Source organism: Fonticula alba (genome assembly GCF_000388065.1).
Source record: "Fonticula alba strain ATCC 38817 unplaced genomic scaffold supercont2.3, whole genome shotgun sequence".
NCBI lineage: Eukaryota > Rotosphaerida > Fonticulaceae > Fonticula > Fonticula alba.
In genome coordinates this window covers 3577079-3592230 of record NW_009242973.1, presented here as the reverse complement: position 1 = coordinate 3592230, position 15152 = coordinate 3577079, and the positions used below count along the sequence as shown (strand labels likewise).

The 15152-nt window shown below is 68.3% G+C and overlaps 3 protein-coding genes across 3 annotated transcripts; 1 reads left to right on the top strand and 2 right to left on the bottom strand.

Moving 5' to 3' along the window:
* Positions 1-348: 348 nt before the first annotated feature.
* H696_02541 (hypothetical protein) lies at positions 349-3980 on the top strand (the record flags this gene model as incomplete). Its single annotated transcript, XM_009496446.1, has 13 exons — positions 349-538; positions 674-796; positions 1047-1175; positions 1270-1395; positions 1593-1751; positions 1877-2005; positions 2369-2497; positions 2610-2738; positions 2840-2968; positions 3124-3252; positions 3389-3511; positions 3595-3723; positions 3850-3980. 13 exons carry the CDS (start codon positions 349-351, stop codon positions 3978-3980), a joined length of 1755 nt encoding a protein of 584 aa, XP_009494721.1.
* A 1837-nt stretch (positions 3981-5817) lies between these two features.
* H696_02540 (hypothetical protein) lies at positions 5818-6567 on the bottom strand (the record flags this gene model as incomplete). Its single annotated transcript, XM_009496445.1, has 3 exons — positions 5818-5887; positions 6179-6429; positions 6523-6567. 3 exons carry the CDS (start codon positions 6565-6567, stop codon positions 5818-5820), a joined length of 366 nt encoding a protein of 121 aa, XP_009494720.1.
* Positions 6568-8589: 2022 nt separating this feature from the next.
* H696_02539 (serine/threonine protein kinase) lies at positions 8590-14983 on the bottom strand (the record flags this gene model as incomplete). Its single annotated transcript, XM_009496444.1, has 2 exons — positions 13527-14983; positions 8590-13421 (listed from the first exon to the last, which is right to left on the bottom strand). Exons 1-2 carry the CDS (start codon positions 14875-14877, stop codon positions 8590-8592), a joined length of 6183 nt encoding a protein of 2060 aa, XP_009494719.1. The 5' UTR covers positions 14878-14983.
* Positions 14984-15152: the final 169 nt, after the last annotated feature.

Here is a 15152-nt window from a genome sequence, read left to right as displayed (position 1 = left end):
CCCCCCCCCCCCGGGAGCGCTGTCCTTCCCTCGTCAAGCCAAGCATGTTGTGCTCGATGACTTGCTCACCGTGTGCGGCTCCGAGTAGGCCCATCCATGGCGGAGGTTCCGAGCCGGGGGTGCTCTTCGGGCGCCACCACCGAGCACGATCTCGGCCCAAGCCCGCGGCTTCTCCCCGGCCGCCAGCCGCGGTCCGCGGATCTGCCAGCCACGCCTCCCCTCCCCGCCATGAGACACCCTCAAGGGGACTTGCTCCATGTGCTTCGGGAGGATCCCTCCCCGCGCCTTCCCCTCTCGATCCCCTCGCTTCATCCATCGTCATCATCTCTCCCCTCTCTCGATCTCGCCATGGGCCCTCCCAATTCCTTGCAAGACCTTGGCGGTGACATTGCAGCAGCAGCCCGGAGCCTGGCCGACGCGGCGGAAGCCGGCCTCATACCCCCTGACCAGGAACTGCTCCCTCATCTTGCGCGTCTGGCCGGCAAGCCGGCGGCCGAGAGGAACCTGTCCCGCGCGCTGGCCGCCCTGGGGCACCGATGTATGTCGAGGGGGTGGCCCTTCCCCTTCGCCCATCCCCTGGCACAGCCACCGACACTGGCCTTGCCGCCCCTCGGCTCTCGGCCGGCCGACAGACACTGATACTGACCAAGGACGCGACTCGTGCTCCACACAGCCCAGGAGGCCGACCAAGAGGTCAACAGGGCGGTGCTCGAACATGCCCGAGGCCTCGTCCTGTCGGATGACGCCGACGTCGCGGCCCCCGCGATGCGGGCACTGGCTGGGCTTTCCCTCAACGGTGCGCTCCTGATCCGGGTCGGCGTGTTCGCGAAAATGCATGCATGCATATGTATGCGCATGCGCGAGCATGCGCCCGCACGAATGTGCACATCCGCCCTCGGTGCCCCACGCACGCAGCCTAGCATGTCAGTGATCGGCGCAAACAGGCTCATCCTCCCAACCGGGCGAGCGCTGCCCCCCCCCCCCCCTCTCTCCCCTTCCCACCAGGGCGCAATCCATGATGCTGACCCCCGGGCCCACCTTGCCAGTGCGCTCCAATCCGCTGCCCTTCAATATGGGCATCCTGAGAAGCATGCAAACGCTGGCCCAGCGATCGCAGTCCGCCAAGCATCTCAGCAGCCCGGTGGCCTTTGCCCTGGCGCATCTTGCCCAGGATGGTGCGCCGACTCCAGACATCTACACGGCCCCGCTCCCGGGCATGCCCCTCACTTTTGTGGAATCCCCCCCGCCCCCTCGGTCCCGGATCCACAGAGCTCTTCTGCCTTGGCTTCTGGCAGGGCATGCTTGAATGTGCCGAGGCCGTCGTCCGATGGGGCGATCTCCAGCCCGGTGACTGTGCATGGCTTGCTCTCGGCCTGTCGGCCGTGGCATCGGGCGGTGCGTTTCCGCCGCGCGCACAAGGCCCCACTCGCTCCCCTCCGCGCACAAGACCCCCCCCCCCCCCCCCCCCCCCCCACTCCACCCTGGCCAATGGAACATACAGGCGGGCTCGGCTTGGGTGAGGAAATTGCTGGCCAGGCCCCCCCCCCCCCCCCCCCCCCCCCGCCTGGACTATACTCACAGCCCGAGAGCAGGCCCGCCCCGCAACCAAGATCCCATGGACTTCGTGTGGGACCTGCTTGTCATCCTCTCTGCGGTGCTCGACGCCAGCCCGCAGCGGGGCCCGGGCCTCGACATGGTCGAGGTCGCGCGCCACACCGGCCGCGCCCTGCGCCACCTGGTGTCCCTCGCCGGTGCGTGTTTCCCCCGCGGCCCTGGGCCCGGGCTTGCTTTCCTTTTCTTCCTCCACCCTGCCAGGCGCCCCTTCCTCGCTCATGCGGCTTCCGCTCCTCCCTCTCCCGCTCGCCCGCTCTGCCAGCCGACCAGCGCCCTCCAAACCTCAATGGGGCGCTGCTTCGTGCAATCCTTCGAGTCAAGGGTCTCGCCCCGGGCGACTTGGAGCTGCAGGAATCCGTGGCATTCGTTCTTGGCAACTTGTCCGGCTCCGGTGCGTGCCTGCGTGCCCATGCATCCATGGGCCCGATCGGTCGATGCCCTCTGCCCTCCCCTGCGTCCCGACGTCCATGCAGCCGTGCATCTGTGCATCCTTTTGCATGGGCACATCGCCGCGCCCACGCTCACGCCTGTGCGCGCCTGCTGGCGTGCCGCACATGCGCCCGTCCACACGGCGCCGCATGCTTTGCCCCTTCGCCCCTCTCGATCCCCTCCGCATCAGTTGCCTAGCGCGCCGCTCACCCTCCTCCACCCTCCACTCATACTCTCTCCCTCTTCCGCTCTCTCACTCGCGAGCACACACACACACACACGCACACACATACATACACAAACACACACACACACACGAGCTCAGCACTGCCCAACAGCCGCCAGGTGCGCGGCATGTTGCTTCAGTCCTCCCTGGACCTCGGCCGACGCATGGCCGGGGTGCCCTCCATCGAGGTCCAGGTCCTTCGATGTGCTGTCGGCCTGGCGCGAAGCTGTTCGTTCTGCCCTGCCTTCCCGCCGCCATCGCTTGGCCTTACTCACACATCCCCATTGTCCTCTCCGCCATTCGGCGGGTGCTTGTGTGCATGCGCGTGGCCTGCGCGCAGCGCGTCAAAATAGCCCCCGGGTCAATTGGATCCTCCTGCGGCAAATGCTGGCCGCGGCCCGGCACCACGCCGACAGTGAGCAAGTGCCCAGCCTCATCCTGTTCGGCCTTGGCCAGTTGGCTTGGAATGGTGTGACCGCCGGACACTCCCCCCCCCCTTGGACCCTCGGTCTGTTGAAGTCTGACCACTCCCCCGTTGCCCACCCCGCCTCCACCCGCGGCCCGCTCTAGCGCGAGGCAACAGCGCGCGTATGAACCGCATGATCGTGCAGCTGCTCTTGCGACTCGCACACCGGCCCCCCGCCGGAGAGCACTTGCACCGGCTTCGGACAACCGTCTTCGCGCATTTGACCCTCAGCTGTGCGTGCCATGCCCTCTCCGCCCAACTTCGCCCCCCTCCGGATCCCCGGGTCGCCGCTCGCCCGACCGCGCGCTGTCACCCCCCCCCCCCTCTCTCTCTCTCTCTCCCCCTCACACACAGACACACGCTTACGGACGCACACCCACCGTGCTAGACCTCGCCAACCGACGGTCCCTCAATGCCATGCTCTTGCGGCAGCTTTCCCTGGCAATCGCCCGTGCACCGGATGACGTCCAAGTCCAGCAGCGCGCCATCACAGGCTTGGCCAATCTCTGCGGCGCCGGTGCGTTGCTCCTCCTCTCCACCGTTTGGCCCGGGCGGCCTTGCATGTGTTCCTTTTCCCCGCGCCCCCACCCCGCCCCCGGGCACCGTCGCTAATCCCCCCCCCCCCCCCCCCCTGCGGAAATGCATCCCCCAAGCCACGCGGAATTGCCCTCGCAGCAATATGGCCCTCCTCCAGGCTCTCAGCCTGCAGCAGGCCCACCACAGCCCGCACTTCCACTCGCGCCGGGCCTTCGGACTGATGCTGCTCGCTGACAACGGTGCGACTTGCCTCCTGCTCGGTCCTGCGCGGCCGCCCTGCCCCTGGTGCCTTCGCTCACCCCGACTCCGCTCTCGCCTGCAGCAGCAGCCAACTCCCGGCGACTGAATGGGCTGCTGGCCCAGCACCTGGTGGCCTTGGCCACTGGACCCACCATCACCGCCGAGGCCCTGGGATATGTCTTGCGCGGCATGGCGTGCCTGGCCTACAATGGTGCGTCTGCCTCCTCGCCCTGCACCATTCACTGGGCTGCCCCTGCCCGTGCGAGGTGTCTTGCTGACACCTGCCCCCATGGCCTCCACCCCGCCCCGGGGCTCCATCCCGATCGTTGCCCTTCAGCCGGAAGCAACCCCCCGGCTCTCAACGGCCAGCTTGCACAGGCTCTGAACTCCATGATGGGCTTCTTCTCCGCGGACGCCGCAGCGCAGGCCGAACTGGCCGGCGCGCTGGATGCTCTGGCGGCCCCCTGATCGCTCCCGCGAAAGCGCGTCCGATTGATCGCACGCCCCCGCTACCCTGTCCGTGGAGGCCCCCTCCCCCGGCTCTTTCCGCGGCATATGGCCGCCCCAAGCCCCGGGTGTCTGTCCCAGCGCGGGCTGGAGGTCCTCAACAGCCGGCAAACAAAAAAAAAGACACTCCAGCACCATAGTCCCCCCATCCCCGCTCTTCGCTTGTGCTCCCTCGCCGATCCCCCTCCACAAAGGCCTGGCAAGTGCCGCGCAAGGTGGCCGCCAGCCAGCAGCAGCCCGGGCCCCGGCGCTCAGCAGATGACCCTGACGGCCCTCCGTGCGGCCGCATGCGGCCCATGATGTGGGGTCCGTCCCGGCCCGGAGAAGGCAGCACCTCGGCACCGGGCTGTCCTTTTCATGCATTCGGCGGGCCCACGCGCGCGTGCGCGCCCCTGCGTGTCCTTGCGAAATGACCGAAACGGCCTGTGCGCCAGCCCGTGGGACTCTGTCTCCACGATAATACAACCTTCAGGTGTGGACTTGCTCGGCAGCCCAGCCTCTCTCTCTCTCTCCCTGTCTCTCTCGCCCTTGAGTGATGCTGCCGCTGGTGGGGAGAATGCCCGAATGCCACATCTCGCCCTCAGGGGCCCAAGGAGCATGCACGCGGATTCCCTTCTGGAAGCCGTACCGCTGGTAGTCTTCCTGCCCACTGGACGTGGCCCCGGAGCCGGGGCCCACGCGAGAGCGTCATCGAGCGCGCGCCCCCCACACCTTACCGACATCCCTCCTCTGCTTCAGAGGGTCCCCCATTTCGTCCACCGTGCTGGGACGATCAGCGAGCCACCGAAGCTCGGACCTTTTGCCACCTGCGTCCGAGGCTGCCCGGGATCCGTGTGCTTGTCAGGGCGGGATCGGCCAGGCATCTGTCTCTCTTCGGAGCCGGTGTCTTGCCCTGCCCCGTCCGGGCGCCGGGCACCTGCCGCACCGAGCCGCCCGAGATACCGCTCGAATGGGTGCCGATGGTCTTGCCTGTCGGCTTGCCCGGGAGTCTGCCCGAGCGGAAGGCGAAATCCCGAGGCGGCAGGGAGGGGCGCAAACCCGCCGAGCACCCCGCCGACAGCCACTCGGTAGCCGGCGCGAAAACGCCCCCGTCCCAGAAAGGCCTCGCAAGCAGTCCACCACGCTGCAGTTGTTCCCAGCGAATGCCCTACAAAGGAGGACACCCCTCCGCATCCTGGAGGGGGCAGTGCCCTCCAGGGACATGCCTCGACCATGCGTCACCTTTGGACACCTCCCCGGCACGAGACCCCCCCAGGCAATGTGCCGACCGGCCGATGTGTCTTCTTCCCCGGTCACCGAGCGCTCCCGGGCTCGCTCTTCTCTGTTGTTATTGAGCAGTCTGCTGCCGCCCCGCGCTCGGCCGACACTCGCCACGCATCCACTCCTTTCCCTTTCCTCCCGCCGTTGCCTTTTGGCTTTACCATGTACGGCTGCTGCTGTTGCTGCGTGCCATCCGCGACACGGGCGCGTTGCCGCTCGACGAACACCCTTACCCGCCCGACGCCCTGCAAAAAAGCCCGGCCACCATGGCACTGCCACCCCGATGCATTCATACTTGCCTGGCATCCCCCCCCCCCTCCCTGGGCGATGGATCGCCGTATGGCGGAGCCCCTTTCCCCTGCCTGGGACCAGTCGCGCCCCAGGGCAGGACGACTCGGCTACATAGAGCCCCCCCCCCCCCCCCGCCCGACAGTCCCCAAGCCCTCGGCTCCCGACATCAGATCCCGGACGCCGAGACCGATCGCCGCGGTCTCCATGGCATCTCATCCTCTTCGGCTCGCCCCGGGCAAACACATACTCAGCTCTCCGGAGGAGCAGTGGCGCAGGTGCCCGAGGCAAAGGGCACCAGATGCGACGAAAACGAGGGCCTGCAAGACCTGCGTGAAGCATGAGCAACGGGCGCCAATGACCTGAGGCAGCATGCCGTTCCTGGCCTCGTGGTGCCAAAGCACGCAAGTGACTCTCGCCCGGGGAAAGATCCCCTTCCGGGTCGGAGCGCGCCTCGGAGTGTCGGCAAACAGCGATGCCCTCCCCCATCCTCGGGCCCAGGGCGACTGGAGGGGGACGGGGGAGGTCCAGAACACATACCCCATTCATCTGCGGCCGTGGCAAAAATTGCGACGGGCATGCGCGTCATCGGGCCAGGGGCCCGGACGCACTCTTGTGTCCTGGAGCGTAGCCCCCGGAGGCTGCTCCATGGGGCGGCGGTCAATGGCACGCGATCGATGCGATCCCCCATTTGTATCACAGCCCCATTACCGGTGGAGGCGCCTGCTGCACGCATCGGCAGCCGCCGGGACCCGACACCCACGGCAGCCGAGCCCACGGTCACCGGGTCGCCGCTGGATAGGTCGCCCTCGGGGCCCGGTGGTACCGCCGCCGCCTGGGGATCCTCCCCCAGCTCGACTCCCTGCGCAGGAGGCCTGCCCTGTGTATGAGCCTACCTCCGGGGCTCCGGCGCCCGAGTGGCAGATTCGACGTCCTTCCCGGCGGGGCCGCGCACCGGGCTCAAGGCTGCCCCAGTCCCCGGCGCCGACCACGCTGGCATTGGTCCCCGCCCCCGGCCGGGGGTTTCTGCTACCGGTACAACTCCTCCCTCGGCCAAGCTCGGCCGCAGGAGAAGCCTCCAGGCGGGACCCACCCATGTGCGCCGGATCCGACAGGACACCCGCCACACCGGGCCCCCCACAAAAGGACACCCTCCTGCGAGTCCCGTCGCGCCTGTTCGCATCCCCGGTCATCCATGAACACCGAATCCCCTCCATGCCATCCAATGCCTCGGCTCCACATGCCTCACCGGTCTGTTCCGGGCGCGATACCGGAAAAACTGCCGGCCACACACGTTCGGCCGTTGGGCATGCTTGCGAATGACGACCCATCGGAATCTCGACAATACGGCTGCCAGCCGACGCCACATCAAGCACAAGTGCCCCAGCCTCGGACGGAACCTCAGGCAGGTCGCATGGGCCGGCCCCATATCCTGCCCGCGGCCGGGTCCGTGCCCGGGGCCAGGCCGCTGGCCGCGCTCACAGCGGAGACCCGGGCTGCGGCACCCATCCGAGAGCCGGTTGAGCCCCTCGCCAAAGACCCCCGACCTGTGCTCCAGACCGAAGCCGCCGCCGCGAGCATCCTCCCGCGAATGTCACCGGCAGTCCTCCCCTCCAAGGCACATGCCGAGCCACGAGCCGGCGTGCCACAACGCCGGAGAGGCGGAAAAGCGAGGCCCATTGCCTTGGCGAGCTCTCTTTGCGGGCGTCATCCAGCCCCCTCGACTCGGGCGACCGCTTGGTATGCTCACCGATGTCCCCCAACACGAGCCCCCAGCCGAGTGCACTACACCCGGGGGTCCCCGCCGTCCTCCCGTAAAGAGGCCACTGGTCACACCGAGGCTGGCAGTGTGACCGAAGCCGGCCCTAAGGAGCACGCTCGCCATGGGCACGTCCGCCCCATCCGCCGGGGCCAGCATGGCCGGGCGGAGACAATGCGAGAACGCCGCCCCTGGTGTGGTACCCGAGCAGTGGGCTTCGTGAAGCACAAAGTCGGCCGGGCTGCTCGCCGAGTCCGGGGGCGCGGCATTCGCTCTCAAAGATCGGCTGAGCGCGCACCCCTGCCTAGCCACCTGGCGTCAGGGGGCCGGCCGTCCGGCAGGAGAGCCATCTGCACCGGCCCTGGACCTTTGCGGCACGGGGTAAAAAAAACCCCCCAAGGCCCGAATCTCGATGCTCAATACTTGGCCCCTGGCGAGGCAGCTGGCCCCGAAGAGCGGTCCCTCCTCCCCATCGAGCGCCATCCAAGAGCCCCTGCGTGCGATGGCTCTCCCGCTACCAGGCGTGCCGTCGCTACTGCCTCTGGCCCTGACGGGCGGGGACTCCCGATGCCTGGCATAGGCAGCCGAAGCTCCGAGCCCGGGGGCAAAAAAAGGCATTCCCTCATGCACGCGTGAGAGGCACGCCTCATCGTCGACATCGGCGCCTGCATACGACCGGGCCGAGTTGCCAGGGGACAGCTCGACCGGGCCTCTGCCATGCCTGTACAGCGGAAGCCACACCAGGAAGCGGGCGGCACTCCCCATGCCCCAGTGGCAGCAACCTCCCCCCCCCCCCCCTGGCTTCTGGCACCGAGAAGGCCATACCCCGGGAACCTCGGGCCGCCTCAGGAGGGTCTCGAGAGTGAAAAAAAAAGAAGGCCCAATGAGCATGTGCACCATGCGAAGCAGCATCAGCATCCCCCCCCCGCCGCCGTCAGAGGACGGCCAACCGGACAATGTCACCCTCCCGTCCCCGGCCAGAGTGTCCCTTCCTGCCTGCCCGACAGGAGCCCCTTAGCCCATTGAAAAGGGCAGGGCGAGGCCCGAACAAAACCCCTTCACAACAAGTCCCCCGCCTGCACCCCCGCTTGCTGCGCCTGCCATCACGAACATGCGCGAGACCCTGCTTGCGCGTGACCGCCACCCCCGGAGCAGACCGCCGCCCCCCCGCCCTCGCCCCCCGCGCCTGTTCGAACAAAAAAAAAAAACAAACCCGAAGAGCCGCGCAACTATATTCCGGTGCACGAGCAGGATCGCCCTGGCTCACGCCAGGCCACCGGCTGCAACAAGCAGGCCGGCACAGCGCTGGCGGAAGAGGGCAGCCACCGGGCGCCGATGGGGGTCCCCCTGCCAGGCAGCCTGAACCAGGTCCGCGGCTGCCACGGGGAGGCCGTCCACGCTTGGCCGGTCGCCGGCCTGCACGGCGGCCATGATATCCTCCAAAGCCAGCCCCTGCCAGGGGCTCGCGCGCGTCAGGCACCCATGCAGCATGATCCCCGCGCTAAAGACATCGGCCGGGAAAAAGAGCCCCAAATCCAAGGGGACCCTGCCTTGGAAGGCCTGCAGCACTTCCGGCGCGGCATACCGCACAGTCATGGCATTCAGCTCGGGCATGGTGTTCAGCAGGGCCGACAGCCGGTTGGCATGCAAGTTCCGGGATGTGCCCAAGTCGCCGAGGGCCACGCGCCAGCCCCCGGCCGGCGTCGCACTGACAAACACATTGGCCGGCTTCAAGTCGCAGTGGGCCACCCCGTGCGCGTGCATGGCCTCCAGCCCGGCGGCCCATTGGTGGCAGATGTCGGCCACCGCCAGCGCCGACAGCTGGATCTCCGAGCAGAGCAGCAGCGAAAGGTCCGAGTCGAAGCGCTCCATGACCACGGCCGCCGGGGCCTCGCTGTACCCGAAAAGCCGCACGACGCCCGGGCAGTCACGCAGCAGCCACATCAGAGCGACCTCATTCTGGAAGAGGGAATGGCGAACTGGCTCCATGGATTCGACCGCCATGCGCTTGATGGCAACCACCTCCGGGCAGCCCAGCCGAGCGAGGGTCCCGGCCCCGACCGCCTGCGCGGCAAACACCGACGCCTGGGCCCCCATGCCAAGGTGCCCTTCATCGACCGGCCGGAAGTCCATCTCCACATCGACCAGGATGGCCCCGGGCAGGGCCAGCTCCACGATGGTGTTCATCATGGTGGCATCTTCATCGTCGGTGGCCTTGCCCGGGGCCGGGGTCCTCTCCCGCCGCTGGACAAGGCAAACCACCAGCAAGATCAACAGGAGCAGCAGGAGCAGCAGGCCCACGGCCAGGCCGACGGCCAGGCCCACCTGCGAGGCCTTCGGCCTGACCGAGTCCACGCACCCCTCGACCCCGGGGCCGAGGCAGGAAGCCGCGCAGCTCGCGTGGCAGGGCATGCAGCCGGCCGACGGGCCCTCCTCATCCACATGGTACCCATTCGGGCAGGTCTCCACGCAGGCCGTCCGGCCCAGGAGATATCGGCCGGAGGCGCAACGATCGCAAGTGCCGATGTCCGGGCAATCGAGGATGCCGCCATCGGTGACCGTGCATCCGGGCTGGTCGCCGGCCGGCGTGCACCGCTCGCATCCGGCAAGGCAGCTCAGGCACACGCCGCCCACCGGGGCCTCGGCCCCGGAGCACGTCGTCACACAGGCCCCCTCGACCGGCCGCAGGACAAGCCCCTCGGGACAGCGCGTGCAGAAATCCCCCAAATTGAGGCAGCTCGCGCAGGCACTGTCACAGGGCTGGCAGGCGCTCGCCCCCGGCGGGGCGAACTCCCCGGCCGGGCACTCCCGCACACATGCGCCCGAGGAGAGGACGAAGCCCGCCTCGCAGGCCGTGCACACCCCGGCGCAGGCCGCCCCGGCCGAGGCGCATCCCGTGCAGCGGCTCGGACAGGCCCGACACTCGCCGAAAGCCGCGCACCCATGCCAGCCTGCCGGACACACCGACACGCAAGTCCCCCCCGGCATGAGCATGTCCTGCCCCCGGCAAGTGGCACAAGTCCCGGCCTCGATGCAAGTGCCGCAGGAAGCCTCGCACTCGACACAGACATTGTCCTCGGCAAAGAAGCCCCCCGGGCAGGCGGTCAGGCAGGATCCCTGGTAAAGCGCCCGGGCCCCGGAGCAGCCGACGCACTGGTCGACCCCGGCTCCGGTGCACTGGCCACAAGTGGAGTGGCACGGCAGACAGGCTTCCCCATGTTGGAAGGTGCCCGCCGGGCAGGCCCCATGGCACTGGCTGCCCACCAGGAAGGGGGCCAGCGGATCGCAAGTCAGGCAGTGGTCCGGCCCCGGGCCATAGCAAGTGGCACACACGGCATGGCAGGTGGAGCACAAGTTCCCCAGCTCCGTGGTGCCGCTCGGGCAGGAGGCCACACATCCCGGACTGTCCAGCAGCCAGCCCCGCTCGCAGAGCGCGCAGCTCGCAGTGGCCCCCGGGCAGCTGACGCAGTGGGCACTGCACGAGGCACACCCGGCGGCCGTGGTGCTGTACCCCGCCGGGCAGGCCGGCATACAACGCATCGGCGACTGGCCGGCCGGCAGGGCCAGCAAGTCCCCGGTGCAGGTGCCGCACTCGGTGCTCCGGACGCCGGTGCACTCGCCACACGACGGGTGGCAGGGCAGGCACCGGCCGGCGGCGGCAGTGTGCCCGGTGGCGCAGTCCTGCACACACTCGCCGTCCTGCAGCACGCCGCCCTGGCATCGCCAGCAGTCGCGGTTGGTCGGGCCATTGCATGCGGCGCATGCCGCATCGCACGGCAGGCAAGCCCCGCCACCAGCGTGGTACTGGCCCTCCGGGCAGCCGGAAGCACAGGCCCCCACCCCGGGGCCAGTCTCGAGGAGGTCGAACCCGGCGGCGCAGCCATCACACTGGTCCGCCTGGCCGCCGACACACGTCGCACAGGACACATCGCACGGCTGGCAGGACTCGCCATTGGGCCAGAACCCGGCCGGGCAGTCGGCCACGCACCGGCCATCCGCCTGCAGGAACCGCAGCGGTTCACAGGCAAAGCAGGCATCCTCCGTGCACAGGGCACACCCCACGTCGCAGGGGACACAGGCCCCGGTGCCGCCCGGGGGCGGCCGGGCCAGCCACCGGAAGCCCTCGGCACATGCCTCGCACTCCATGGCCCCTCCGGTGCACAGGTCACAGCTCGGGTCACACTCGGCACATCGCTCGGGCCCGACATACATGCCCGGCGGGCAGGAGGAGGTGCACAGCGACGGCACCGCGGCATCGGCCCCCATGAAGACCAACCCCGGCCGGCACACCGTACAGCTCATGGCATCCACACACTCGGCACATGCCCCGTCACACTGGCCGCATGATCCATCCCCAGCCAGGAACCGCTGGCCAAGACAGCTGGTACATGTGTCCCCGGAGGTGCACATGCCACAGCCAGCCGGACAGGGCTCGCACGTATGAGTGTCCGCCTTTGGCCACATGCCGTCCGGGCAGACCCCGACACATGCCCCATCAAGAAGCCAACTGCCACTCGGGCAGGCGGTGCAGGACTCCCCACCGGGCCCATCACACTCGGCACATCGCGCATCACACGGAGCACACTGGACCCCATGGTGCCCGGGCGGACAGGTCATCTTCAATGGCAGGACCATCGGCCCGCCGTAGCGCGAGAAGGTCACCAAATTCTGTGCGCCTGCCGACAGGGCGGCAGCTTGCACCGGGTCGCCCAAGTCACCCGGCAGGGACACCATGGCCGGCAACCACAGCGGCTCATCGTCCGGAAGCTGGTTGGCCAGTGGGATCGACACGAACATGGCCGGCTGCAGGGTACACGGCCCGGTGGCCCCGCCGGGGCAGTACATCAGCGAGATGCCCACAAAGGTACGCGCCTGCACGAGCAGCGCACTCGGGAAGGCCGGGTTCACGGCCGGCAGCTCCACCCCCTGGAAGAGGACATCCGGTGCCCGGTGGCCCGGCGAGGCCAAGGCCCGGGGGAACGTTCCAAGGACTTGCTCTCTGGAGAGTAGCCCATTGGACCGGCCACCCGGCAGCATGTCCCGCGGGGTCCGGACAGCCAGCCACTCGGTGCCGGAGCCCCGGACGAAGACCAGCTCCGCCGGAGCCGCCGCACCCCGAGGCAGGAGCACCGGCACGAAGGACCCCTCGGCGGCCGACAGCCCAGACACAAAGAGCCCCGACAGCGGCATGGCGCGCGGGTCCGAGCCCACCATCGCCACCGGGAGGGCCGTCACCCCGGGAGTCGAATCACTCCACACAATCCAGTCACCGGGGGAAGTGTGGGCCCGGCCACCGGCCGCCGGACCAACCGACAGGCTCACCACAGCGCCGCCCACGAGCAGGGACTCCTTCAACCCCTGGGAAAGAGGATCAAACCAAAGGATGTTCAGCTGGGTGAGGTAGCTCCGAAACAGGATACTCTCCGGCGACAGGCGGTGGATCGCATGGCAACTGGGGGAAGGGTGCAATTGGACAAATTGCTCGGTCGGCATGCATGGCGCCGGGCCCGAGCATTGCAAGGTCAGCATTGGCCCCTGCCCATCTGACCGGCAGAAAGCCAGCAAATACCGGACCCGCCCCGCATAGAGGAAGGGCCCAAGTTCGGCAAAGTCGATGGTGTAACCGGACGGCGATACTCCCGACAGGGGAATCTCCCGCAGGGCCGACTCAACCGGCCGGTCAATGTCACCGGCCGACATGATGTAGCTCTTGTCCTGCTCGGTAAAGATGAGCACCCGCGGGCCGGGGCCGGGGGCCGCGGCCGCCGGGACGACCATCTGCCCGGTGTCCGGGTCTACCGCCAGCCATGTGTGGCCCATGGCGGTAATCCGATCACCGGGATCCAGTCCAGGAATCTGATACGGGGCGGGAGGGGACAGCTGGAAAACCGGCAACGCCTGGCCGCCCGGCTGGCAAGTCCCACCCACCGGAAGGAACCCCTCCGAGCAGGAAGACACACACAAAGTCTCGCCATTGCCCGGTTGCAGCAGGTAGCTGCCCGAACAGAGGAGGCAGTGCTGGCCCTCGCAAATGTTACAATGCTCCTGCGGGCAGGGGAGACACTTGTGGCCCGGCTGCGTGAAGGGCGCCTCGCCTGTCATTGGGGGGGAAACACGCAGAAAAATACCATGTCAGCGGGCCGAGACGGCCGCCAGAGGCACCCAAGCAGCAGATGGAGAGTGACCGGTGGCACACGCACCGGCCGGCCGGTCCAGGTACCAGCCATCTTGGCACCCGGCGCACAGATGCCCCGGCGTGACGAAGGGCGACTGGACATGACCAATGCCACATGTCCACCCGGCCGACGAGAGGGACGGCGAGCCCGGGCCATCGCACAGGATGGTGCGGTCCTCCTCGCACCGGAAGGCCGCCGAGTCAAAAAGGGCCCTCTTTCCAGACACCAGGGTCCAGGAGCCGGGGGTGATGGCGTCCGTGCGCAGGCGAATCAGCTGCAAGTCCTCCAGGCCGACCACCGCCGACGGCAGGACCACCCGGCGCCAGGAGAAGATGCCCTGATGGAGGGACCCCTGCCAGAGCCGGTCCAGCGGATTGGACACATTCGGCAGCACCACATAGAAGGGCGCCACCTCGTTCAAAATGGCATTGGCCGGAGCAGCCAGGAACCGGGCCCCGGACCGGTTGAGCCCGGCCGGCAAGTGGGTGTCCACCGGGTCGCCCACTTGCCCGATCCCGAAACAGGGCACCACATAGATCGATCCGGTGTCCAGAAGGGCCACCACATCGGACGCCTGGGCGCAGGTGCTGTCCGTCGACAGGGTCCGCGTGACGGTCATGGCCAGGATGTTGGCCGGCAGGTCGAGCCAGGTTTGATAAACATTCACCGACGCCACCGTGGCCGCAAAGGTGACCCGCCGCCCGGACCCCATGAAGAAGGAGGCCCCGGTCCCTGGCATCGCCAGCACCGGACCCTCAAACTGGATGTCGAGGCCATTGATTTTGACAAGCCCGGTGCCGGTGAGCCGGGCCAGGTATGTCGAGCGCGACAGGGCAGGGTCCCCGGTCAGCCCCAGGAGCAACGCCTCATCCTGGGAGGTGGCCACGCCGGCCAGAATTTCCGTTTCCGAAGCCGGAAGGGGGTACTTCGACGGCGAGGTGAAGAACCGCACCATGGACCGGGTGTGGTCCACTATCAGGGGAGCCATACGGGCCGCCAGGGGCAGGAACAGCGGCGGGAAGGGGCTCACATTCGCCGGGTCCGGATTGGAAAACCCGGGCCCCACCCTCCCGAAGAAGGTGCCCCAGCGGACTTCGGCCTGGTGCTCGAAGGAGGTGTACTGCAGGAAACATTGAATGAGGGTGGGGCTCGAGCGGATGATGGCGGTCGAGTGGCCTCGGGGGTCGGTAGAGAAGGCCACCGGGCTGTCGGCCAGCGTGAGGGGATACGGAGCCACATGGAGGAAGATGTCCTGCCCCTGGGAGAGGGTGATCAAGAGTACCGACACGAGCAGCGCCAGGACCAGCAGGAAAGATGACCCTGCCATGGGAGCCAGGCGAGCCTGGCCGCCCCGCGCGACGGCACCCGGCACCATCAGGCCTTCGGCACCCGGGACCGTGGTACACACCGGCCAGGGAGGAACCGCCGCCAGGGTCCAAGCCAAGGAGGAGCCGGGAAACGGGAGGGGGGGGGGGGGAGAGACAAGGCAGGTCGAGAGAGGCAGGCGAGGGGAGCGGCGAAGATGGAGGGAAGGGCAGAAAGGCAAGAGAGGAACGAGGGTGTCCGGGCACCGGAAGGTGGCTCTCGGCCCGATGGGCCCGCGGGCTTTTGGACCCCTTTTCAAGTTACTGTGGCATTGACGGGGTGTTG